General features: G+C 64.5%; 3 protein-coding genes across 6 annotated transcripts in view; all 3 read left to right on the top strand.

The window, feature by feature from the left end:
- Nucleotides 1–8,045, top strand: part of KDM2A (lysine demethylase 2A) — a 35,340-nt gene extending 27,295 nt beyond the window's left edge. Inside the window, exons 14-22 of the mRNA XM_041410947.1 lie at nt 371–454; nt 2,044–2,310; nt 2,432–2,563; nt 2,642–2,731; nt 3,347–4,059; nt 4,970–5,133; nt 5,381–5,539; nt 5,632–5,847; nt 5,948–8,045. Of these exons, the coding sequence (XP_041266881.1) occupies nt 371–454; nt 2,044–2,310; nt 2,432–2,563; nt 2,642–2,731; nt 3,347–4,059; nt 4,970–5,133; nt 5,381–5,539; nt 5,632–5,847; nt 5,948–6,129 (2,007 nt within the window). The 3' untranslated portion in view covers nt 6,130–8,045. The remainder of the gene's footprint in view (nt 1–370; nt 455–2,043; nt 2,311–2,431; nt 2,564–2,641; nt 2,732–3,346; nt 4,060–4,969; nt 5,134–5,380; nt 5,540–5,631; nt 5,848–5,947) is intronic.
- A 1,829-nt stretch (nt 8,046–9,874) lies between these two features.
- Nucleotides 9,875–17,000, top strand: GRK2 (G protein-coupled receptor kinase 2). 3 transcript variants are annotated; one of them, XM_041412149.1, is made up of 21 exons: nt 9,875–10,050; nt 10,838–10,914; nt 11,476–11,549; nt 11,772–11,873; nt 12,089–12,163; nt 12,622–12,683; nt 12,902–12,953; nt 13,081–13,172; nt 13,390–13,489; nt 13,570–13,648; nt 13,735–13,865; nt 14,154–14,248; nt 14,325–14,432; nt 14,517–14,583; nt 14,751–14,851; nt 14,943–15,009; nt 15,096–15,191; nt 15,268–15,430; nt 15,511–15,647; nt 15,737–15,847; nt 16,084–17,000. In XM_041412149.1, exons 1-21 carry the CDS (start codon nt 9,938–9,940, stop codon nt 16,243–16,245), a joined length of 2,064 nt encoding a protein of 687 aa, XP_041268083.1. In that variant the 5' UTR covers nt 9,875–9,937; the 3' UTR covers nt 16,246–17,000. The 3 variants fall into 3 exon arrangements, with proteins under 3 accessions (XP_041268083.1, XP_041268075.1, XP_041268091.1); XM_041412141.1 differs by having other exon boundaries at nt 15,734–15,847; XM_041412157.1 differs by lacking the exon at nt 10,838–10,914 and having other exon boundaries at nt 9,926–10,050; nt 15,734–15,847; nt 16,084–16,999.
- Nucleotides 17,001–18,066: 1,066 nt separating this feature from the next.
- On the top strand, nt 18,067–24,344 carry ANKRD13D (ankyrin repeat domain 13D). 2 transcript variants are annotated; one of them, XM_041411524.1, is made up of 15 exons: nt 18,067–18,227; nt 19,112–19,247; nt 19,328–19,452; nt 19,987–20,032; nt 20,116–20,259; nt 20,747–20,936; nt 21,047–21,113; nt 21,185–21,266; nt 21,525–21,586; nt 21,663–21,793; nt 21,996–22,153; nt 22,235–22,381; nt 22,581–22,744; nt 22,822–22,901; nt 23,275–24,344. In XM_041411524.1, the coding sequence occupies exons 1-15, from the start codon at nt 18,138–18,140 to the stop codon at nt 23,513–23,515; spliced, it is 1,863 nt and encodes a 620-aa protein (XP_041267458.1). In that variant the 5' UTR covers nt 18,067–18,137; the 3' UTR covers nt 23,516–24,344. The 2 variants fall into 2 exon arrangements, with proteins under 2 accessions (XP_041267458.1, XP_041267448.1); XM_041411514.1 differs by having other exon boundaries at nt 18,067–18,360; nt 23,275–24,342.
- The last annotated feature ends 352 nt before the right edge of the window (nt 24,345–24,696 follow it).

The following is a 24,696-nucleotide window of genomic DNA, read 5'->3' as shown; positions in this document are numbered from 1 at the left end:
TGCCCCGTGCCTGGGGAGCAGCCGCGGGGGAAATGCTGATGAATCGTCCCCCCAAAATCCCCCCAGATTGCCGAATCTTGGCACTCTCCACTTCTGCCGCCGCCCAGCGCGGGGCCTCGGGGCTGAAATGCAGTTGGATGAAAGCGCTGGTGCAGATCGACTCGACAGAGCTTGTCTGTCTCATGTGGGGAGGAGGGATGGTTGCTGGCGGGCGTGGGGAGAGGAGGGCTCCTTCCCAGCCGCCTTTGAAGCATGCTGGCCTTGGCATCTGGTCAGAGCCTGCCTCGCTGGCGGGAGCCGTGTTTCCCTGTGCTCACACCTGTGCTTTTTGTCTCTCTGCCGTGTTCCCCCCCACCTCTCTCTCCATTAGCTGCTGTTGGAAGAATACGCAAACAGCGACCCCAAACTGGCACTTACAGGCGTCCCCATCGTCCAGTGGCCCAAGAGAGATAAGGTAGGAGCTGCAAGGAGGGGACCCAGACAAGTGTCACGTGTTGAGTCATTTGCCAGGCCTGGGGTGTGGTGGCACCGCTTCCATACCCGCCTTGGGAGCAGTGCCAAAGTGGGATGTGGGGTGCAGCCACCTCCACGGCGCTGCGGGCAAACACAGAGAACTCCCACTGTGCTGGTTATCCCGGCTCAGCTGATGGGTGGTAACCAGATCAGCCTTGGCTGCTCCGTGTTCTCCAGCCCTTTGGTTGTGCTTGGTGAACAGGGAGCCTTGTTGTGGGAGGGAGGAAGGGGTGATCCTGCTCTCCTAGGAGCTCTCTGGATTGATAGGGAGAACCCTGGATGGCCTGAGGAATGTGTCAGGGAAGGCCTCGCTGTGGTAGAGCTGGGTGAGGTGTGGGGTTGATGGCCAAGAGCAGTCCAGCCCCTCACTGAGAGGTGAACATGTCCCTGTTCTAGGATTGGGTCTTGCAATGCCAAGCAAGGCAGCTCTCTCCCGGGAGTCTCCCCCTGTGGATAGCAGTCAGCTCTTCAGCAATGGGACCTTTCCATGCATCCCTGCCCTTCCCTGTCCAGCTGTGCTCATAGCCCAGGGCCCACAGCTGGGCTGCAGCCCGGGCTGAGCTCGCTGGGCAGATGGAGGCATGGAGCAGCCGGACTTCCCCTCTGCAGGCTGCCTTCCTGTGGCTTGCCAGGATGGCTCCCAGAGGTCACTTCTTCCTTCCTGCCAGGAGATGGGCTCACAGGCAGGCTATGGGAAAAGCAGGACCCCGTCACCCTGGGAAGGGTGGGTAACACCCCATTAGGGAGTCTGGAGACAAATGAGCCTCTTCGATTGCCCTTTGGAGGTGCCTCTCTCTGCTTGCCTGCTCTGCCCTGGGGATCCAGAGTGATCCTTGTGCAACATGAGCATCTTGGGCAGCTTTTCTGGGAGAAGTGACCTGGAGATGTGTGTATGCTTTGGGTGCAGCACTCAGAGGCTTGGCACATCCCCAACCCCATCCTTGGGAGCTTGCCCTTGCCCAAGCCCATCAGCTGAGGTGCACAGCCCAGCACAGCCAATTCCAAAAGCATGCTGCAGCCAGCAGATTTCCTGTGAGGGCTGATGGGATGCAGGGTGACAGCTGGAGAGCTGTGCTGTCCTACCTGCACTGTAAACAAGGAGGGTGTGGGTGTTCAAGCTCGGGAAAGAGTGACCAGAGTTGTCCCCTTGTGCAGTTGGCAGAGTGACACAGAGAGGACAGCCAGCGTGGACCTTGTCATTACTTGCTTTGTTAGAAAAGCATGGATGCTGAGGGATGCTTTTGGGACTCAGCAGCCCTTTCCAGACCCATTTGAGCCCTAGCAGGGGGTGAGAGGAAGGGGAGCTCTTGGTGTGGGGTGGTGTGAGGGGTTAGCGAGTGTGCTCCAGGAGAAGTGCCAGGTCAGCACTGATCCAGGCACCTTTGGCTGTGGAGCGCTGAGGGAGCAGAGCTGCTCTCTGGCACATTATCCGCAGTCGTGGTGCGGGATCCAGGGATCGGAGCCTTCCGGATCCCAGCGGAACGCAGCGCTTCCCTCTCCTCACCCAATTCCCTCTCTCCTTGTCGCCAGCTAAAGCTCCAGGCCCGGCTGCGGGTGCGCCTGCCCACCATCCCCATCACCAAGCCGCACACCATGAAGCCAGCACCGCGCCCGACTCCCGTCAGGTCCACGGTGTCTCCCATCGTGTCGGGCGCCCGGCGGAGGCGGGTGCGGTGCCGGAAATGCAAGGCCTGCATGCAGGGCGAGTGTGGCATGTGCCACTACTGCAGGGACATGAAGAAGTTCGGCGGGCCCGGCCGCATGAAGCAGTCCTGTGTCCTCCGGCAGTGCTTGGCGGTGAGTCCAAGTTGGATTCCTGGGAGATAGCCGGTTGCTTGTCCATGGTTCAGGTAGTAGGGAAGGAAAGGAGGAAGGCTGTCCCACCATGCCCTGGTGTCAGCCCTGCTTTCCTTTGTAGCCCAGGTTGCCTCACTCGGTCACGTGTGCACTTTGCGGGGAGGTGGATCAGAACGAGGACTCGCAGGACTTTGAGAAGAAGCTCATGGAGTGCTGTATCTGCAACGAGATCGTTCACCCTGGCTGTCTGCAGGTGAGCAGGGCACATGCTGGGCAAAGGGGGGCTCTGCTGTGGGGCTGGGCTGCTGCTGACCCCCTCCTCTCATTGCAGATGGATGGGGAAGGGCTGCTCAATGATGAGCTCCCCAACTGCTGGGAGTGCCCCAAGTGCTACCAGGGTGACGACGCAGAGAAGGGCCAGGTAAGGAGCAAGGCAGGGATCTGTGTCCTCCATCCCTCCCACTGCATCCTGCCAGGGATGTGTTCAACCAGCATGGGCTGGGGGGGCAGTCATCAGTCAGTCATCAGATTCTCATCAGAGAATGAGAATCATGGGGGTGGAGCACTTGAGGGACTGGGCACATCCTGCTGCAATGCAATCCTGAGATATTCCACTGTAAGAGACACTGCACTGTTAGGCACACAGTGGAAGCCACCCGAACCTCAAAGGATGCCCCTTTTGAGAAGGGGTTAGGAAAATGTTTGCTGGTGTGGGTGGACTCTGGTCCTCGTGGTACTGAGATGAGCTGTGGGGAAGAAATTACTTGCTGTGGGGGTGTTGGGACCCTGGCAGAGATTGACCAAAGAAACTGTAGATGCCCTATCCCTGGAAGTGTTCAAGGCCAGGTTCGATTGGGCTTGGAGCAACCTGATCTAGTGGAAGGTGTCCCTATCTAACCCAAACCATTCTATTATTTCACTGGGCACTGCTGGTGCAGATTCTGCCAGCACTGTGGTGTTTCCATGGGGAAGAAGAGAAGGGAAAAGCCTTCCCCAGGCCTCATTCCCACTAACCAGCCACCCCCGTTCCCCGCAGAAGCGGAAGGTGGAGGAGAGCGATGACGACACGGCACAAGCCAAGGTGCTGCGGCCCCTGCGGAGCTGCGAGGAGCCCCTGACCCCCCCGCCCAACTCGCCCACCCCGATGCTGCAGCTGATCCACGACCCCGCGTCCCCCCGTGGGGTGGTGACACGCTCGTCCCCGGGGGCCGGGCCCAGCGACCACCACAGCGCCAGCCGGGACGAGCGCTTCAAGCGCCGGCAGCTGCTGCGGCTCCAGGCCACGGAGAGAACCATGGTGCGGGAGAAGGAGAACAACCCCAGCGGCAAGAAGGAGCTGTCGGAGGTGGAGAAGGCCAAGCTGCACGGCTCCTACCTCACCGTGACGCTCCAGCGCCCCACCAAAGATGTCCATGGCACTTCGATTGTCCCCAAGCTCCAAGCCATCACGGCCTCCTCGGCCAACCTGCAGCACTCGCCGCGCGTGGTCGTGCGCCACGCGCCCGCCAGGATGCCCCTGCGGAGCGGGGGCGACGAGGACGCGGCCGCCGAGGAAGAGGAGGACGAAGAGGAAGAGGAGGACGAGAACGCGGAGGAGGGGGGGGCGGCCCGGCTGAACGGGCGCGGGGGCCGGGCGCAGGAGGGCGAGGAGAGCTGCGTCCAGCGCGAGGTCTGGATGTCCGTGTTCCGCTACCTCACCCGCAGGGAGCTCTGCGAGTGCATGCGGGTGTGCAAGACCTGGTACAAGTGGTGAGTGTGGGGACACGTCCTGGGGCTGGGGGGAGGATGTTGCCTCAGTGCCCTCCTGTCACTCCCCAGAACCAGGCAGTGTCACTGTAGCCAGCCCTGCCGCCTCTGCCTGTGTGTAGCATCTCTGTTGTTCCCTTCTGCCTTCCTCCTGTCCCCTCAGCTGTCCCCTGCTGTGTCCTTGTGAGGTGCCAGTGCCCTTCCCTCGCCCATCATGCTGATGGCGCCCTTCCTGGCCTCCCTTGCTGCCTCGCCTCCCAGCAGGCAGGGAAGGCAGGCTGAGGCGGGATGGCTTTGCTGGCTGGAAACGCCTCGGGGGACAGCAGGCCCGAAGAAGACAATGCTGGCATCAGGACAGCTGTGCATGGAGGGCTTGGGAACAGACGGGAATGGAAACTGGGAGGTTTCTAACAGCTGAGCAGCAGGGATTGCCTGCTTTGATCAGCAGTGGTGTGGTGGAGGAGTGTCCCCTCGCCTGCACCTTCAGGGACTCAGCTAAGCTGCCATCGGGTTCTGGCTCTCCACAAACTCCCATGGGAGAGGAAGAGTTTGCTCCTGGCAAAGGAGCGAGCTCTGCTGGGGCTGTGGGGTGGGACACACAGTGTTTTGCCTGCTGGGAATAAGGATCCTTAAGATCAGGAGAAACACCCAGAGAGGGGCAAGCAAGCCTGCAGCTGCAACTTGGAGTTTTATTTTGGGGCAGTGGAACCCTGCTGGGGCTGCGCTGGGTGGCCCGACACCTTCAGCAGCCTCCCATGTTTGGGGAAACCTATGGGAACCAGGAGGAACAACCTTGTTCTGTGGCTAGGACCACACCAGGGCTGGGCTCCTTCCAGAAGCCAGGCAGTCTGCTGGCTGTCTATTATCCCATGGGACTCTTGGGACTCAACCTTAGCTTTGTCCTTGTCCCCAGGTGCTGTGACAAGAGATTGTGGACAAAGATAGACTTGAGCAGGTGCAAGTCCATCACCCCGCAGGCGCTGAGCGGCATCATCAAAAGGCAGCCGGTCAGCCTTGATCTCAGCTGGACCAATATCTCAAAAAAACAGCTTACATGGCTCGTCAACAGGCTGCCAGGTGAGTGTGGGCTGGGGAGGGGTCCCTTCCTCTGCCACCAGCCTGCTCTGAGGCTTCTTGAGGGCTGGGTCATGGGGAGAGACACCCTCCAAGCCTGGACACTCCTGGGTGCCTGCGTCCCACCGCCCAGCAAGTGTCCCACCCAGGCAGGGAGGGGACCTGCATCCTCATGTGCCTGGAAAAAGATGGTGGAGATGTGGGTGCCTACCAAACCCGTCTAACTTGTTACCTGCCTCCCTTCTGCCAGGCCTGAAAGACCTCATCCTAGCAGGCTGTTCCTGGTCTGCGGTCTGTGCCCTCAGTACCTCCAGCTGCCCCCTTCTCAGGACCCTCGATCTTCGGTGGGCAGTAGGAATCAAGGACCCTCAGATCCGGGACTTACTCACGCCTCCAACAGACAAACCCAGTAAGCTGCTGCCGCCCTGGGGCTGCCTGGGCTGGACAAGGCAAGGTCCCCAGGGCAGCCTCTTCACTCCGGTTCTCCCTCTGCCTGCGCAGGTCAGGACAATCGCAGCAAACTCCGCAACATGATCGACTTCCGGCTCGCCGGGCTGGACATCACGGACGCCACGCTGCGCCTGATCATCCGCCATATGCCCCTGCTCTCCCGCCTCGACCTCAGCCACTGCAACCACCTCACGGACCAGTCGGCCAACCTCCTCACCGCCGTGGGCTCCTCCACACGCAACTCCCTCACCGAGCTCAACATGGCAGGTGCGTGCCCTGCTCCAGGTGCCTCCTGGATTTCCCATTCCTCCTCCCGGTGCTGGCTGCTGGAGGTGTCCCCCTCACGCTCCCTGTGCTCTGCCCGCAGGCTGCAATAAGCTGACGGACCAGGCCTTGCTGTACCTGCGCCGCATCTCCAACGTCACCCTCATCGACCTGCGGGGTTGCAAACAGATCACCCGCAAAGCCTGTGAGCACTTCATCTCGGACCTGTCCATCAACAGCCTCTACTGCCTGTCTGATGAGAAGCTGATCCAAAAAATCAGCTAGAGACCCTCCCCGGGGCAGACTGAGGAGAAGGAAAAGAGCCCATCCCGCCCCTCTTGGAGAGCCCCTCCTCCACCTCCCCCCTTGCCCTGCGTGTCCTGCCGCTGCCTCCCACCTGACTCGGCAGGCAGGGCTGTCGCTGGCCTCGCTCCACTGTCCTTCCTCCTCCTCCTTCCCCGGGACTTCTGCCGAGGAAGATGTCCCGCCAGGCTGGCCAGTACCAGAGGAGGAACGGGCACATGGCAGGGAGCCTCGGCCCGGAGGCTGGCCGCTCCCGAGGCGGGGGCTGTAACAGAGGCCTCTGTGCAGAGAAATGGGGCACCCTCTCCCCCCAGCTTTTCCCCTCCTCCCCGTCGTCTCCTTGCCTTGAAACACTTGTCACTTCCCCGGTAGCACAAAGCTTGAGGGTCGAGGTCTCTCCGAGGAAGCAGGAGCAGAGCCAGAACACCCCGTCCCCCTCTGTGCCGCCGCCAGCTCGGTGCTTCCCTGCGCTCTCCCCCCCTTTTCCCTTCCCCTCGACTGGCTGCAGGGACTGCTATCCATGCCCCTCCTCCTCCCACACATCCGGGCGGTTCTTTAAGCACCCAGGGCAGGAGCCCCGTGGCCGGGGTGTCCCGGGAGCAGGGGCTGGGGGATAACTCGTCTGTCCGAGGGGATGGAGCAGGGGAGAACCCACAGGTACACCAGAGCTCAGGGAGGACTCGGGAAGCATCAGCCAGGGGTGAGTGAGCCCGGGGTGGGGACAGGAGCTGCCTCCTCTTCCTCCCCAGCTCCCGGCACCACGAAGCACTCTGGGGCCGGAGGGGCGAGGGCTGCTCCGCGGCCTGGGACCGAACTGGCATCGTCCTCTCCTTCCCCCCACCCCCCTTTCGCTGCCGATTTTCCTTTGCAATGAATGGTTGGTCCAAAGAACCTCTCTCTAGGGCAGCAGAGAGCTTTTTGCACTTTAAAAAAAAACAACAAAAAAAAAGACAAAAAAACAAAACAACAAAAAAAAAAAAAAGACAAGAAAAAAAAAAAAAGAAAGGAAAAAAGGTTGGAATCTTCTTTTTCTGGGTCACTATTTTATTCCCCTCCCTGTCCTGCCTGTGCCTGGACACTCCCCCTCTCTGTCCCCGCGGTGTCAGCACCCTGCTCTCTCCCTGGCAGCATACCGATAGCACAATCCGGGGTGTCCCCTCCGTGCCACCACCGGTCCCCAGCCCCGCGGGCGTCCCCGGCGGGCAGCCCGTACCCGCCCTGCTGCTTCAGAAGCAATAAAGGAGGAGAGGCGGCCAGCGGGGTCTGTCCCCGGCAGGGGGACACCAGGGGACAATCCCGCAGTGCCTGTGACAAGGGGCAGTGCGGCCAGTGGAGCCGGAGGGCTCGGAGCAGGAAGCCCCCCCAGGCGAGAGGAGGAGCCTTCGGCCTCGGCCTGTCTCGGCGGTGGCTCCCGGCAAAGACATCGGAAGAATTAAAGCTTTTCTTTTTCCTTTGGATTCCTTTTGAGTTTTGCAACGCGAAAGAAAATTTCCAGAGCTGGGGTTGAGAGGGGCGAGGTGCTCCCTCCTCCGGGGGACAGCACCCCCTTCCCGCCGTGTCCCCCCCTCCAGCCGCAGAGACTCCGGCGTGCGACCCTCCTCACCACCCCGGCGTGGTGCAAATCCACGAGGAAGAAAAAAAGAGAATTATATATAATAAAAATCACTTAGTGATTTAAAACCAACCCAGCCTGCTCCCTAAAGACAACTCCTGCAAGCAAAGTCACTTGTTTAAGGGTTTGGTTGTGGTTTTGTTTTGTTTCAATGCCCCCTTCCCTCCCTTCCTCCTTTCCTCCCTTCCCCGGAGAAATATTGTAAATATCTATTTTTTTGTTGGCGATTTAGAGTCCATCTCTGATGTTTGTGCTTTAAAATTAAATGTAAGCATTAAGGGTAAAAGTAAACCAAGTCTTGCACTCTCTCAGCTGGGGTTGGGGGTTCTTGGCTGGGGCAGAGGGCGGGCACCTATTTGGCAAGTGGGTTTTTTTTGTTTGTTTTTTTAATTAATCTTTATTTTGGCAGTTTTTGCTTCCTGAGCCTTCTCCCATGCTGGATTTTTAGATGGATTTTTAGAGAGGCTCTTTGCTCATACCTTATCAGCACCGGGCTGGGCGAGCTGTTGTGTGGGGAGGGAAAACCCCAGCCGCCCACGGGAAAGATTTTGTTTCTTGGGGGTGGGTTTTTGGAATTAAAAAAGTACTGAAAGAAAAACAAAGACCAACTAAAGTGAGCTCTGCCCGTTTGTCTCTGAGGGAAGTGGAGGGGACAGGCCAGGGCTGTCACCTCCTGTGACACCTCCTGTGTCCCCTGTCCCCAGCACTGTGGCTTTCTCAGCTGCTTGAGAAGAAACTGGTGGCAGCTGTCCCGGTGTCCCCAGCGTCTGCTGGCGGGTGGTGGCAGCTGTCCCTGTGTCTCATCAGCTCCTGCCAGGGCCACAGGTCCTCCAGACACCTGGGGGGCTCTTGCCCTCCACATCCCTTGGGAAACCTGTCCTCTCCCAGTGGATTCCTGGGCCACCAGAGTGACATTTAGTGTCCCCCGCCCTTTGGGGATGTCACGGCCCAGGTCCCCGTGGCGGCTGGGCTGTGACATTTACATGGGAGGCACACGGCAGGTGACATCATCCTCCACAGGTGGCTGAGGCCACTGTCACCCTCCCTGTGCCCTGGTCTCCACATGCCACCACGTGCCTCCCCCGGTGATGCACCAGAGCCAAGGGAATCTCAGCGCCCCGACCCCCTGCCTGTCCCCTCCAGGTGTCCCTTCGTGGGGATGGGGACAGGCATCCTGCACACGGCGTCACATCCGCTGCCACGCGTGGCACGTGTGGTCACACACACGTGGTGTGGAATGGCACACACGACGTCACGCACACACAGAGCCACTGTCACACACACCCGTGCTGTCTCTCACACAGTGTCACACACACAATGGCACGCACTGGGACGGCGTCACACCCGTGGTGTCACACCCCCAGGCTGGCACACACACCTGGTGGCACTCGGGCATCCAGTGCCACACAACCTCTGTCACACCCAGTGTCACACACGCAGTGTCACACACACGCAGTGTCACACACACATACCCAGTGTCACACACACACGCAGTGTCACACACACACACCCAGTGTCACACACCCAGTGCCATACCCCCAGTGTCACACACGCAGTGTCATACCCCCAGTGTCACACACGCAGTGTCACACACACACACACACGCAGACACACACACCCTCACACATGCAGTGTCACACACACACACCCAGTGTCACACACCCAGTGTCATACCCCCAGTGTCACACACCCAGTGTCACACACGCAGTGTCACACACACACACCCAGTGTCACACACCCAGTGTCATACCCCCAGTGTCACACACCCAGTGTCACACACCCGCAGTGTCACACACACACACCCCGTGTCACACACACCCTCAGTGTCACACACGCAGTGTCACACACCCAGTGTCACACACACCGCCAGTGCCACAGCCGGTGTCACGGTCCCTCCCGGGCGGGCGTGGCGGTGTCGCTGTCCCCGCCCAGCCCCGCTGTCCCCGCCCCGCTCCCGGTGCGGCCGCGCCCCGTTCCGCGCTCCGCTCCCGCCGCTCCGGGCGCTGCCGCCGCCCGCGTCCCGGGGCCGCCGAGCCCCTCCCGGCCGCTCCCCGCTCCTCCGCCCGGCTCCTCTCCGGCCCCGTTCCGCTTCCGGGCGCGGTTCCGGTTCCGGGGCCGGCGGGTCGGGTCGGGCCGGGGCCGGTGCGGCGCCGGCGGCGGGGCCGGCGGCGCGGCACGATGGCGGACCTGGAGGCGGTGCTGGCGGACGTGAGTTACCTGATGGCCATGGAGAAGAGCCGCGCCGCGCCCGCCGCCCGCGCCAGCAAGAGGATCGTCCTGCCCGAGCCCAGGTGAGGCCCCGCCGCTGCCCCTCCGCCTGTCCGTCCGTCCGTCCGTCCGTCCGGCTCCGCCACCCCCGGTCCCTCGGTCACCCCTGCCCGGCACTGCTGGCACGCTCCCGCGGTCACGGACACCTCCCGCACACGTGTGTGCCGGTCACACCTGGCCTGACACACGGACATGGGCACACACGGACATGGACGGACGCACACGCGTCGTGCCTGTTGCACAGACAGACACACGGACAAGGACACACACGGACATGGACACCCGGACATGGACACACGGATATGGACACACACACACGGATATGGATACACAAGTGTCACGCCTGTTGCACAGACAGACACACGGGCACACTTCCTGCCTGGCACAGGGACGCACAAACACAGACACACGGACACGGACAGGCACACATCCTGCTGTCCCACCCAGCTGCGTGTCCCTTCTGTGGCGCCGTGTCACACCCATGTGTACACACACACACACATGCACCTGTACCCAGGTGTGCAGAGGGTCACGGTCCCCCCTCCCCCTGCCAGACCCCGGTGCCCTCCTGTGCCCTCACTGCCAGCCACCCGTGAGGCTTTTTTAGGGGTGACACTTGTCCCCACCCTCCCTTGGGCCCCGGTGTGGGGGACACGCTGTGATCCTGGCACCCACAACGTGCCACACTTGGGTGGGACACACAGGATGGTAGGACGTGCATGCCACCGGGGCCTGGGGACACGGGAGGAGCAGAGAGGAGGGCTGGGGTCCATCGGCGGACACGGCTGAGCCCCTCCGGTGTGTCCCCAGCATCCGCAGCGTCATGCAGAAGTACCTGGAGGACCGGGGAGAGGTGACATTTGACAAGATCTTCACGCAGAAGATCGGTGAGCTGGGGACACGGGGGCTGTGGGGGACACGAGGGGGCACCTGGGCCGGCAGCCCAGCGTGGGTGGGCTGGGGGGCTGCACTGGTGGGCACCATGACGGCGAGAGTGGCCACGGGAATGGCACGGCGGTCGTGGGGCCAGGCTGGGCAGGGGTGCGGGGGGCTGCGCCACGTTCCCCACCCTGTGTCCCCTGTCCTGTCACTTCCCCCCACGCCAGCACAAACCGTCCGGGGCAGGAAGCGCCTCTCACTTCCTCCTGCCGCTCCGGCGGTTTCCGGGCACGTCCGCCCTGCTCCGTGTGCCCGCCCGTGCCCCTGCCCCCACCGTGCCCCACAGCAGCCCCTCACTGCCCCGCGCTGTCCCAGGGTGCTGCTCCCCACGCCAGCCGTGTCCTTGTCACCCTGTCACCCTGCCAAGTCCTCACCGGTCCCTGCTTGGCACTTCCCCAAGCCTGGCACCGGGGTGGCAGCAGGGCTGGGCAGGCCCAGGGGATGTCCCTGTGTCCCTTGGCCTGGGCCGGGGGGCTGTCACCTCTCACGCCGTGGCTCTGTCCCTGCAGGCTACCTGCTTTTCCGGGATTTCGCCTTCAACCAGGCTGAGGAGGCCAAGCCCCTGATGGAATTTTACGAGGAGGTGAGACAGGGGGACCCAGGGGACAGCCCCCTGCGTGCACCAGGAGCGGGGCTGGTACCTCCAGGGCCCTTGGACACGGTGCCAAGAGCACCACCCGAGGTGACGGTGCCCAGGGAGCTGGGAGATACTGTCCAAGGGGATGGGATAACCCCTCCCATGGGACATGGCACCCAGAGGGGCCACAATTCCAGCCCGGTGCCACTGGAGCTGTGCCCTCTCCAGATCAAGAAGTACGAGAAGCTGGACTCGGAGGAGGAGCGAGCCGCCCGCAGCCGCCACATCTTCGACCATTACATCATGAAGGAGCTGCTGGCCTGCTCCCACGTGAGTGCCTTGGGGTGGGACAGCAGGGTGGCAGGGATGTCCCCACTGCGCCCACGGCGTCCTCAGGGGCAGCTGCACACCCTCCACAGGCTCCATCCTGGGAGCCACATCCCAGCCCTGTGGATGGGGGTTCCTCTGTGGATTCCTGCCTCGCTCAGCCCTGCCTGGCTGCTGTCCCTTCTGCCCGAGGTGACACGGCCCTGTCCCCCTCACAGCCCTTCTCCAAGAGCGCCACGGAGCACGTCCAGAGCCGACTGAGCAAGAAGCAGGTGCCCCCAGATCTCTTCCAGGTGGGCATCACCTGGGACAGGGAAGGGGTTCTTGCCACCTGTGACACTCAGGGGGTTAATCCTTAGAGGGGGCTGGGGGTGACAGGAGTCCCTGAAAGTGTGACGGGGGTGTCCCAGGAGGAATGGGGACCCCAAGGGATGGTGAGAGGGTCCCCAGAATGTTGGGAGTGAGGGGGAATTGCTTGTAGTCCCCGTGGGGTGATGGGAGACTGGGGGCTGGAGGTACAGGGAGTCCTCAGAGGGAGGTGACTGGGACCCTGGATGTCACCCTCGGGGTCTCCAGGGGTGGTGGTGTTTGGGTTCCCAGAGGCTGAGGTGGCAGAAACATCCCCAGGAGCCTGGAAGTGGCAGTGGGAGGATATGAAATCCCAGGGGTGGAGGAGACCCCTCAAAATGATGGGGTCGGGGTGATCTGGGTGGCCCTGGGGACCCAGCACTGAGCCCTGTGTCCTCCCCAGCCCTACATTGAGGAGATCTGCCAGAACCTGCGTGGGGGCATCTTCCAGAAATTCATTGAGAGGTGAGTTGGGAGGAAATTCCCATGCAGATTGGGGTGTACCATCCCACTGTCTCCCAGACCAGAGAGGGACCAGGGGTCCCCACACTGTGGACTCGGGGGTCTCTTCCTTTCCCAAGTGTCCTGGGGAGTGCTCCCTGTCTCCAGACAAATCCAGGGAGTCTTTGAGGGCCGTGTTTCTCCAGGATCTCCACTCTTGCCCTCTCTGCTCTTCCTTGCAGTGACAAGTTCACACGGTTCTGCCAGTGGAAGAACGTGGAGCTGAACATCCATGTGAGCAGGAATCCCTGCCCCTCACCTCCCAGGGCGGGGGATGTGCTTCCAGGCAGCCTCTGTGTCCCTCACCTGGGAAAACTGGGGCAGGGCTTGGTGTCCAGGCTCATCCCAGTCTCCTCCTCAGCTCACCATGAACGACTTCAGCGTCCACCGAATCATCGGCCGCGGCGGCTTCGGGGAGGTCTACGGCTGCCGGAAAGCGGACACGGGCAAAATGTAACGGGAACGCTCCGGCACGGGGGGCCACCCGGGCTTTTGGGGTGCTGGGGGGCCCAGTGGCGTCGCTGCGGTGACACGTGTCGGGGGGCTGCGGGGATATCGTCACGGCTGCAAGCTCCCAGGGCTGGCAGGGACGTCACGGCTGTGGGCGGGAGCTGGGTGCTGGCCCTGCTGTGGGGACACGGTGGCTGCAGGGACTCCGTGTCACCCCCAGGTACGCCATGAAGTGCTTGGACAAGAAACGCATCAAGATGAAGCAGGGCGAGACGCTGGCCCTCAATGAGCGCATCATGTTGTCCCTCGTCAGCACTGGGGTGAGGGGACACGGGTGCTGGGCTGGGGACGGGCTGGCAGGGGACAGGGACGGGGAGGGTGACCCCGCGTCTCCCACCAGGACTGCCCGTTCATCGTGTGCATGTCCTACGCCTTCCACACGCCCGACAAGCTCAGCTTCATCCTCGACCTCATGAACGGTGAGACCCCGGCCCTGAGCCACTCCCGGGGCACAGAGCCCCCTGCCACGCCTGCTCCGGGTGACGGCCGCTCCCTGTCCCCACAGGGGGGGACCTGCACTATCACCTGTCCCAGCACGGCGTCTTCTCAGAGGCGGAGATGAGGTTCTACGCGGCCGAGATCATCCTGGGCCTGGAGCACATGCACAGCCGCTTCGTGGTGTACCGTGACCTCAAGGTGACCGTCCCCACCCGCAGGACAGCCCCAGGCCCTTAGAACCCCTCCGCTGCCCTGTGGGCCCCCCGGGTGTCACAGACCCTGCGGGGTCCCTCGGAACGCTGTGGGCACTCGCCGAGCCCGGGGGGCACCCTCAAGTCTAATGGACACCCCAGCAGCAAAGTCCGTGGGCGCCCTGAGACTTCGGGGGCACTCAGGCACCCCCAAATCCCACAGAGCCCCCCAGGCTCACCACCCCGTACCCCTGGGCCGCTCTGGGGCTCAGGGTGTCCCCCGGTGTCTCCGCAGCCGGCAAACATCCTCCTGGACGAGTTCGGCCACGTCCGCATCTCCGACCTGGGCCTGGCCTGCGACTTCTCCAAGAAGAAGCCCCACGCCAGCGTGTGAGTGTGCCCACGCCCCTGCCCGCCCTGACCCCTGCCCGGGGCGGCCCCTGACCCCCCTGTGCCCCCTCCCCAGGGGCACCCACGGGTACATGGCGCCGGAGGTGCTGCAGAAGGGGGTGGCCTACGACAGCAGCGCCGACTGGTTCTCGCTGGGCTGCATGCTCTTCAAGCTGCTCCGGGGGTGAGTGTGGGCTCAGCTGGGCACAGCTGGACACAGCTGGGCACAGCTGGGCACTGCTGAGCCCCCTCTCCCTCCACGCCACAGGCACAGCCCGTTCCGGCAGCACAAGACGAAGGACAAGCACGAGATTGACCGGATGACCCTCACCATGGTGGGTGGGGGCACTGAGGGGGCTGTGGGCAGGACGCGGGCACCCCTGGCCTGGGAGGCTCACAGGGGGTCAGCTGGTCTTTGCCTGGGGCACGTGTGTGTGCCCAGCTGTGTGTCAGTGTGTGTCCCTGTCCCCGCTCAGCAGTGATCTCATGGAATCTCCCACAGGCCGTGGAGCTGCCGGACTCCTTCTCCCCGGAGCTGCGCTCCCTGCTCGAGGGGCTGCTGCAGCGGGATGTCAACCGGCGCCTGGGCTGCATGGGGCGAGGGTGAGCGTCCCCGAGGCCCCCAGGGGATGGGACAAGGTGTGCTGGCACAGTCCCCCTGAGGCCACACTCACCCGCCCTCCTCCTTCCACAGGGCGCAGGAGGTGAAGGAAGAGCCCTTCTTCAAGGGCCTGGACTGGCAGATGGTGTTCCTGCAGAAGGTGAGGGGTGTCTGCCCACGGCTGGGGACAGGGACAAGGACACAGACGCGGGCAGCCACCCCCCTGACCCCCCCTGCTGCCCACAGTACCCGCCACCCCTCGTCCCGCCCCGCGGCGAGGTGAACGCGGCCGACGCCTTCGACATCGGCTCCTTTGACGAGGAGGACACCAAGGGCATCAAGGTACCGCGCACAGGGGCCGGGCGTGGGGGCGTGGGGTGGCCCACCGCCCCTCACCCCCGCATCCCACCCTGCCCAGCTGCTGGAGAGCGACCAGGAGCTGTACCGCAACTTCCCGCTCACCATCTCGGAGCGCTGGCAGCAGGAGGTCACCGAGACCGTCTTCGACGCCGTCAACGCTGACACCGACAAGCTGGAGGCTCGCAAGAAGGCCAAGAACAAGCAGCTGGGCCACGAGGAGGGTGAGTGGGGCCGGGGACCCCCACCCTGAACCGCCCCTGGCCGCATCCCGGCTGCTGATCCCGGCTCCCTGTGGTCCCAGAGTACGCCATGGGCAAGGACTGCATCATGCACGGCTACATGGCCAAGCTGGGCAACCCCTTCCTGACGCAGTGGCAGCGCCGCTACTTCTACCTCTTCCCCAACCGCCTGGAGTGGCGCGGGGAGGGCGAGTCGCCGGTAAGGGGGGCACGGCACCGGGGGGTGAGGGCCGCCTGGGGGACCCCGGCGAGGGCACGGGGACCGGGCTGAGCCTGTCCCCCCAGCAGTCCCTGCTCACCATGGAGGAGATCGACTCGGTGGAGGAGACGCAGGTGAAGGAGCGCAAGTGCATCCTGCTGCGCATCCGCGGGGGCAAGCAGTTCGTGCTGCAGTGCGACGTGAGTGTCCCCCCCGCCCCCCCGGCTGCTGGCCACCTCCTGCTGCCTGCTAGCCGTCCCCCCTGCTGGCTACTAGCCGCCTCTTGCTGGCCACTTGCATGTTTAGTCCTTCAAGCCATGCCAGGGCAGCAATACTGAAAACGTGGGGCAACCCCACAGCCCTGGCACCCTGGGGTGGCTCAGCCACCCTGTGCCCTGCCCTGTCCCCACCGCTGACCCAGCTGCCCGCCCCGCAGAGCGACCCCGAGCTGGTGCAGTGGCGGAAGGAGCTGCGGGACGCGCAGCGCCAGGCGCAGCAGCTGCTGCAGCGGGTGCCCCGCATGCAGAACAAGCCGCGCTCGCCCGTGGTGGAGCTCAGCAAAGTGCCCTTCATCCAGCGCTCCCCCAACGGGCTCTGACCCCTCCCCGAACCCCCTTCCCCCTTCCCACCCCACCTCTAATTTATTGGGTTGGGTTCCCGCGTGTCCCCCCCCGTCTCTGTGTGCCCGGGGGCTGGGGGGGACGCGCCCGGTGCCGCTGTCACCCGGGGGCGCGGCTGCGGTGACGCCAACGCCGGGCACGCGGCCTGGCACCTTCTCCCCGGTGTGCCTCCCGGTCCTGCAGGAACTCTCCGGCTCAGATGAAGGCAGCCCCCGTCCCTCCCGCCCGCTCCCCAGTGCCGTGTGTGCCAGAGGGGCCCGCGGGGTCCCCAGCCGGCATGTCCCCCCTCCCCGCGTGGCTGTGCCCGTCCCGTGGGTGACACCCCCTCGTGCGCGTGTGTGGCTGTGTGTGAGTGTGTGCCCAGGGGGACCCCCTGTAAATACTGTGCCACGGGTCCCCTGCGCCCCCCGCTCTGCCACTGCCCCTCCTGCCCCTGCCCAGGGCACCCCCAGCCCCCTGCCCTCCCTCCTGAGGAGAAAGGAGCAGGTGGGACCCCCTTCAATCAGCCACGGGTGGGCACAGGGGTGCCCCCTGCCCCCCAGTCCCCGGCAGCATCTGTAAATATTAGTCTCTGGTCGCTCTGCTCCCGGGGCTGGGGGGGCACCGGGCAGGGGGGGCGCGGGGCAGGGCCGGGGCAGTGGGTGAGTGAGGTTTTCTTGAGCAGAGATGTGAGAATGCCAGAAAAAAAGAGTTTTTATAATAAAAAGATGGAAAAACACCATCTGGCTCCACCTCATTCTGGGGGGGAGAGATGGCTCCACACCCGCTGAGGGTGGCGTGGAGTCCTTGTCACCTCCTGTGGTGTGGGAGATTCCTGTGTGTCCCCCTATGGACCCACCAGCACTTTGGGGACATGCCGGAGCATCCCCAAGCCCCACAGGATGGGGCTCCCGAGCCAGCGTGGGCTGCTGGGGGTTGTGTCCCCCGTCTCTGCTCTGTCCCTAGGGATGATCTGGGCTGTCGCTTGTCACCAGGCAGCGCAGGTGCCACCTCTCCTGCCCACACCCTGCCTGCGGGCAGCACGTCAGGGCGCGGGGCGGCTGGGCTGGTGCTCCGGCATTCCTGGGGAGCGGCAGGGCCGGGACGGGACGGGACGGGACGGGACGGGACGGGACGGGATGGGATGGGATGGGATGGGATGGGATGGGATGAACCCAGGACTGGATGCACGACGGTCCTGAGCACCAGGTCCCCACGGATGTCAGGATGTAAAAGGGGCCAGGGAGCCCCGGGGTGTCCTGCGCCTCAAGGTGTCCAGCAGGAGATGCCGGGCACCGGCAGCCCCCGGTACGGGGGTCAGCTGGGGGCCAGTGGGTCCCTGTTTCAACCCCGACGGGAGAGTGTGAGAGGGAGCGGCCCCAGGCTGTGTCCGGTGCCGGTTTCAGTGGCATTCCCGGTGCTGCTGCAGTGGCGCTGCCCGCAGTCACGGTTCCCGGTGCTGGTGCCGTTCCCAGTGCCTGCTCCCATTCCCGATGCCGATAACGTTTCCGGTGCCGCACTCCCGACACCTCGCTCCCTTTCCTGCTGCCCGTTCCCGTGCCCAGTGCCAACGCCATTCCCGCGCCCGGTCCCTGTTTCCTCCCGGAGCCCCGCTCCCTTTAGCCGTGCCCGGTGCCAAGGCCCCTTCCCTTTGGCGGTGCCCGTTCCCGGCGGCGGCGCCGTCCCCTTTTCCCGCTCCCACCCGCCGGTGCCGGTGCCGGTGCCGGTGCCGGTGCCGGTGCCGGTGCCGCCGCCTGTTGCCGGTGCCCGGTGCGGCCCCGCCCCGCGCCGCCGCGCTGCGCCGCCGCCGCCCCCGCGCAGCCATTGCGGGCAGGCCCCGCGCTGCGGCCCGCTCCGTCCGCCCCGGCGGCCCCGGGGACATGGTGCCGGGATGGCCCGGCCCGCCGAGACCTTCCCGCTGCACCGGCTCGTCTGGCACAACCGGCACCAGGCGCTGGACAGCGCCCTGCGCGCGGGGACGGTGGGAACGGCGCCGGGAGCGGCACCGGGAGCGGCGCCGGGGAGCGGGCACCCCCCCACGCACCGGCACCGGGAACGGGAGCGGCGGGAGGGCAGGCGATGGCAGGGAGAACGGCGGGGCCCGCAGCGCGGGGGTGGGGGGACTGGGAGCGCTGGGAATGCTGGGGGGGACTGGGAGCCCTGGGGAAAACCGGGAAGGCTCTGCGCGAGGGGGGGGAGGGGGGATGCTGGGAGGGCTGGAAGGACCGGGAGCACGGCTGGGACCGGGAGCACTGGGAGATACTGGGAGCACTGCGGGGACGGGGAGCCTTGAGGGACTGGGAGCACTGGAGGGAGACTGGGAGCGTCAGGGAAGGCTGGGGACACAGCACTGGGGAGAAGACTGGGAGCGCTGCAGAGGGACTGGGAGCACTGGGGGAGACGGGGCACAGGGGATGGGACAGCTGGGAGCGCTGGGGAAACTGGGGGCACAGGGGACTGGGGCAACTGGGAGCATGGGGAGCTGGTGGCACTGGGTGGGGGGGACAGCACTGGGAGCATCTGAGGGAACTGGGAGTCCTGGAGGAAGACTGGGAGTGGTGTGGGACTGGGAGTACCGGGGAGACTGGGACTCAGGGGACTGGGAGCACTGGAAGAACTGGTGGCACTGGAAGGACTGGTGACACTGGGATAATAAGGGCCTGGTGACAATGGGATAATAAGGGCCTGGTGACACTGGGATAATAAGGGTAGCACCAAAGGCCTGGAAGCAACTGGGAGCGCTGGGATGGGGTTGGCTGCATTGGGAGAAGGGGGGCTGGGAGCACCAGGCCTTGTGAGCATGGGGGACGCAGGGGGAGCAGCGGGGTGGCACGGGGAGGGGACAGTGACCCCAGGCCCTTCCAGCACGACGTGGAGCTGACAGACCCGCGTGGCCGGACGCCCCTGGAGCTGGCCGTGTCCCTGGGCCACCTGGAGTCGGTGCGGGTGCTGCTGCGGCACAACGCCAACGTGGGCCGGGAGAATGCCAATGGATGGACGGGTACAGGGACACCACGGGCACCTGGGGACACCATCCCGGGGTGCGGGTGGCCTCCAGCTGATGGCACCCCGTGTCCCCAGTGCTGCAGGAGGCGGTGAGCACGGGGGACCCCGAGATGGTGCAGCTGGTGCTCCAGTACCGTGACTACCAGCGGGCGACGCGGCGCCTCGCCGGCATCCCCGAGCTGCTCAGCAAACTGCGGCGGGTACAGCCCCCCAGAACTGCACCCTGCGCCCCAGAGCCCCCCAGGGACACCCACCAGCCCCATCCCTTTGCTCAAGACTCCGCACCTCTCCAGTGACTCCAGCAGAGACCCCCCCCAAGTCTCCCCCTGTCTCCTCCATGACCCCACTCTTTCCCCAGGGACACCCTGCCTATCCAACCCCACTTCCCCAGATTGCCCTGATCCCCACCCAGAACCCCAACAGCGATCCCCACCCCTGCTCTCCAGACTTCCCATGTCCTCAGTGGTCTGAGAAGGGACCCCAAATTCTCCCCAGAAGCCCCCATTGACTCCGTTATTTCCCTGGCGACCCCCTGCTTATCCTTTTCCTCTGGGACTCGCTGCTTATCCATCCCTGTGGACCTGCACTAGTTGCCCCACTCTCTCTGATCCCCACCCAGGACCCCAATAGGGACCCCCATCCCTTCTTCCCACACTCCTCCCCCCTCCCCAGTGACCCCAGCAGGGAGTCCCCAGCCCCTCCACATGCCCCACCATTCTCCTCATCCCTTCCAGGCATCCGACTTCTACGTGGAGATGAAGTGGGAGTTCACAAGCTGGGGTGAGCGTGGCCGGGCTGGGCAGGGGAAGGGGGTCCCCAGGGGCCCCCCCGGCCTCGGGGCTGAGGGGTCCCTGTGCCCGCAGTGCCCCTGGTGTCCAAGGTGTGTCCCAGCGACGTGTACCGCGTGTGGAAGCGCGGCGAGAGCCTGCGGGTGGACACCACCCTGCTGGGCTTCGAGCACATGACGTGGCAGCGCGGCCGCCGCAGCTACATCTTCAAGGGGGAAGGTCAGCTCCAGCCCCCCGCGGCCCCTCTGTCACTCTGGGGAGCCCCCAGGCCCCCTGAACCATAAGTGCTCCCCTGTGAGGACCTGTCTGGATTCCCTGGGAGCCCTTCAGGCTTTGTGGGGAGCCACAGACCACCTGCACTATAAGTGCACCCCTATAAAGACCCCGGATTCCCTACAGGGACTTCCCTGGAGATCCCCCAGACCCTCTGCACTATAAATACTCCTGTAAGGACCTCCCAGATCCCCTCTAGGGAGCACGTGGGATTCCAGTTCCCCCCTCCCAAAGGGAGCACCTCAATTCTTTTACATGTACCAGGGATCCCCAATTCCCCAGATGTCCCAAAGGAAATCTTAGTTCTCCCTGAGGGAACCACCTCAGCTCCTGCATATACAAGAGACCCCCAATCCCCCCAGCCCCCCAGTGCCCCCCAAGCCTGCGGTTGTCACTGGGGGTGGGTGCTGACCCCTGCGGTGTCCCCACGCAGACGAGGGGGCCGTGGTGATGGAGGTGGACCACGACAAGCAGGTGGTGTACACGGAGACGCTGGCGCTGGCCCTGCACGAGCCCGAGCTGCTGCTGGCGGCCATGCAGCCCACCGAGGAGCACGTGGCCGGCCGGCTCACCTCGCCCATCGTCTCCACACACCTGGACACCCGGAACATCGCCTTCGAGAGGTGGGAGGGGAAGGGGAGCTCTCAGCGGGCAGGGGCCGCGCGAGGGGGAAGCGCGGGCGAAGGGGAAGGAAGCGCTGGTGCAAGAGGGTGAGGCCTCCCCGCTCCCCCAGGAACAAGTCTGGGATCTGGGGCTGGCGCTCGGAGAAGATGGAGGTGGTCAGTGGCTACGAGGCCAAGGTGAGCACGGAGACGGGGGGGACACGGAGGACAGCCTGGAGTGTGGCAGGCCTGACGGTGTCCCCACACAGGTGTACAGTGCCAGCAACGTGGAGCTGGTCACCAAGACCAGGACGGAGCATCTCTCCGACCAGGACAAGTCACGCAGCAAAGGTGACAGCCCTGTCAGCCAATCAGGGGGCCTGTACATGGTGGGGACACGCTGCCCTTCCTGGGTGGCACAGGTGTCAGGTGTGGGACACGTGACACTCTGGGTGTGGGGTGTGACATGTCAGGTGTGGGAAACTGTGGGAATAATGTGACAGGCATGGGACAGCGTGCAGTGTGCCACCATGAGGGGTGTGACCGCTGACAGCCCTGGGAGTCCCTCCCACTGCCCACACCTCACCCTGCACCCCCCTGTGCCCCCAGGCTCCAAGACCCCCTTCCACTCCTTCCTGGGCATCGCGCAGCAGCACGGCACCCACAACGGGGTGAGTGGCCATCCCAGGGGTCCCTGGGGAAACTGGGGGTCTCCAGGGGGGCTGAGTGGTGCTGCTGTCCCCCCAGGCACCCGTCCTGCAGGCTGCCAGCCCCACCAACCCCACGGCCATCACCCCCGAGGAGTACTTCGACCCCCACTTTGACCTGGAGACCCGCAACATCGGGCGCCCCATCGAGATGTCCAGCAAGGTGCAGAGGTGAGGCCACCGCCCCAGGGTCAGGACATACGGGACGGTGACAGAGTCCTCGGGATGTGGATGCACAGGGTGGTGACAGAGTCCTCGGGGCCGTGCCACTGCTGTCCGTACCTCGGGGGTGTGGCCAGGGCGGTGGCACTGGGGTGGTGCCGGTGGCCAGCGGCCCCGGCGCGGCCCCGTGCCCACGGTGGTGCCCGGGCAGGTTCAAGGCGACGCTGTGGCTGTGCGAGCAGCACCCGCTGTCGCTGGCGGAGCAGGTGACGCCCATCATCGACCTCATGGCCATCTCCAATGCCCACTTCGCCAAACTGCGCGACTTCATCACCCTCAAGCTGCCCCCTGGCTTCCCCGTCAAGATCGGTGAGAGGGAAAGCTCAGTTTGGGGCGGGATTAAGAGGGCCAGGAGCTCACTGGCGCTTCAATTGATGTCTGTACCCGCAGAGATCCCCCTGTTCCACGTGCTCAACGCCCGCATCACCTTCAGCAACCTGTGCGGGTGTGACCAGCCCCTGGGCTCCGTGCGGATCTGCGCCCCCCAGGAGCCCCCCGGCGCCCACCCCGCTGGCACCCAGCCCTCTGGGCCCAGAGGTGAGGCTGGGGGGCCGGGGGGGCCTGTGGCCGGGAGGTGCTGGGGTTCCACGGGTGCAGAACGGCGTGGGTGTGGGGTGATGTGGGGTGTCACGGGATGCCACGGGGAGCCGCGAGCGCAATGTGGCACGCCGTGGGACGCTGTGGGGTGCCACGGGGACACCCGAGGGCGGCGCTGACGGCTCCCCGTGCGCGGCAGCGTGGCCGTTCCCGTGCGAGGTGGAGGCGGGCGTGTTCGAGGTGCCGGCGGGGTACACGGTGCTGGGCGCGGGGCGCAGCGAGCCCCTGCGGGACGAGGACGACGACCTGCTGCAGTTCGCCATCCAGCAGAGCCTGCTGGACGCCGGCACCGAGACCGACCAGGTGAGGCCACACCCCCTTGCCTGGACACGCCCCCCATGCACCTGGACACGCCCCTAACGTGTGGCCACACCCCGCAGGTGACAATCTGGGAGGCGCTGACCAACACCCGCCCCGGCGCGGAGCCGCCGCCCTACGATGAGGACCTGCAGCTGGAAAGGTGAGGTTCCATCCGTGGGGGCGTGGCCTGGGGTGCCACACCCACCTCACCTGGGCGGGGCCACACTGGGAGGGGCAGGGGTTAAAGGTGTGGGGGTGGGGCAGGGTTAAAGGTGTCGGGGTGTGGCCAGGGGAGGGGCTGAAAGGGAGGAGCTTCTTGCTGCCCAAAGGGTGTGGCCATAATGGGCGTGGCTAACCGCAGGTGTGGGTGTGGCTAGCAGCTGGGCGGGGCATGTGGGGAGGGGCATGGCTCTCCAGGCCATTTGAGGGCTGTGAAAGGGGTGTGCCCTCCAGGGGTGGGGCACAGGTGTGCCAGAGGGGGTGTGGCTCCCATGACACGGGTGTGGCTCCCATGACCGCTGTCCCCTCCCCAGGGCGCTGCAGGAGAGCATGCTGCTGCAGGCCGGGCCCAGCGCCGAGCCCCCCGCCCCCGGGAGCCCCCCCGGAGCAGGCGGCGGGAGCCCCCCGGGCCCCCCCGGGTACGGCAGCTTCGCGGAGCAGCTGCGCCTGGCCATGGCGCTGTCGGAGCGGGAGCAGGAGGAGCGGGAGCGGCGGCGGCGTGAGGAGGACGAGGAGCTCCAGCGCATCCTGCGCCTCTCCCTCACCGAGAAGTAGCGCCCCGGGGCGCTCCACGCCAGCACGGGGACGTCCCACGCAGGGACAGGGGTGTCCCATGTGGGGTCACCCCACGCACGGACGCAGACGTCCCACGTGGGGACACCCCTTGCAGGGATAGGGACACCCCAGCCAGGGGACACCCCGGTGCGGGCGCTGTCCCACACCGGGATGCCCCAGCGCGGGCACAGCCCTGCCTGGGGAGCAGCCGGTGCCGGGATGGCCCCCCCGTGATGGGGACCCCCCTGATGTGGGTACAGCCCCCCACAGGGATTTGATCCAGGGATCCTCCTAGCCCCGGGACCCCCAATCCAGGGCTCTTCTCCCACCAGGCTCAAACCTCATCCCAGGGACTCTCACCTGGGGACCGCCCCTCCAGGGATAGCCCTGTGCCCAGGACCCCCCCCTAGGGAACCCCCTCCTCTTTGGTGTTGTACTGTGACCCCATGAGGGCAGGACGGGCCCGGGGGTCCCCGTGGGGTGCAGGTGACCCCTGTTTTAAGGCACTGCAGTGTGGGGGGCTGTCGCTGCAGGACACGAAACAACACGACGCGGACACGCTGCTGCTCTCAAGGTAGAAAAGGGAAGTTTATTTTCTGACTCCAACATTTATAGATTTCCAAAGGTGACAGTGGATTGGAGGGTGAAAGTGCCACCTTTCCAATGACGCTGGACAAACCAACAGTCCATCAAATTTCTCCTCCTCCATAAAAGAACGGAAAATAATAAGTTGTTTACATAAAGTGTGAGAGAAAATTGCTACAAGAATGTAAACATCAGAAGACTTAGAAAATCTTAAAAAATCTGGGCGACAGGGGGGACTGCTGGGGGACCACCAGGCCTCGTCCTTTGGGGCATTGGGGAGGCAGGGGGGCCCCGAATGTCTGTACATATACATATACATATATTATGTATATATATATATATATACACACACGTGTGTCTGTGCCTGGGGCGGGATGAGTGGGGTGTCCCAGAGGTGGAGCCTGGGAAAAGGGATGGATCCTGCAGGTAGGGTGGGGCTCAGGTGATGGGGCTCATCCAGTAAGCGTGTGGGTGGCACTGGAGGGCTGCTCCTCCTCAGCTCGCCCCAAATCTGGCCCTGTGCCCCCATTCCTTACCCAGGGATTGGTTTATTGTCTTTATATTACGTGGGAAAAGACCCCTGCCCATGGGGTCAC

The sequence above is a fragment of the Onychostruthus taczanowskii genome, unplaced genomic scaffold, assembly GCF_017590055.1.
Source record: "Onychostruthus taczanowskii isolate IOZ18803 unplaced genomic scaffold, ASM1759005v1 scaffold101, whole genome shotgun sequence".
Classification (NCBI taxonomy): domain Eukaryota; kingdom Metazoa; phylum Chordata; class Aves; order Passeriformes; family Passeridae; genus Onychostruthus; species Onychostruthus taczanowskii.
The sequence above is the reverse complement of the archived record's forward strand: the minus strand, read 5'-3'. Positions and strand labels throughout refer to the sequence as shown.

What these genes read in the sequence shown, in the direction of transcription:
- GRK2 (XM_041412141.1), top strand. Translation starts at nt 9,938, where the DNA reads ATGGCGGACCTGGAGGCGGTGCTGGCGGACGTGAGTTACCTGATGGCC. An exon ending in CATCCTCGACCTCATGAACG is followed by an intron (nt 13,649 to 13,734) that starts GTGAGACCCCGG and finishes CTGTCCCCACAG; the next exon opens with GGGGGGACCTGCACTATCAC. An exon ending in AGTTCGTGCTGCAGTGCGAC is followed by an intron (nt 15,848 to 16,083) that starts GTGAGTGTCCCC and finishes CCCGCCCCGCAG; the next exon opens with AGCGACCCCGAGCTGGTGCA.
- ANKRD13D (XM_041411514.1), top strand. Translation starts at nt 18,127, where the DNA reads ATGGTGCCGGGATGGCCCGGCCCGCCGAGACCTTCCCGCTGCACCGGC. An exon ending in AGCACGGCACCCACAACGGG is followed by an intron (nt 21,587 to 21,662) that starts GTGAGTGGCCAT and finishes CTGTCCCCCCAG; the next exon opens with GCACCCGTCCTGCAGGCTGC. An exon ending in ATGTCCAGCAAGGTGCAGAG is followed by an intron (nt 21,794 to 21,995) that starts GTGAGGCCACCG and finishes GTGCCCGGGCAG; the next exon opens with GTTCAAGGCGACGCTGTGGC.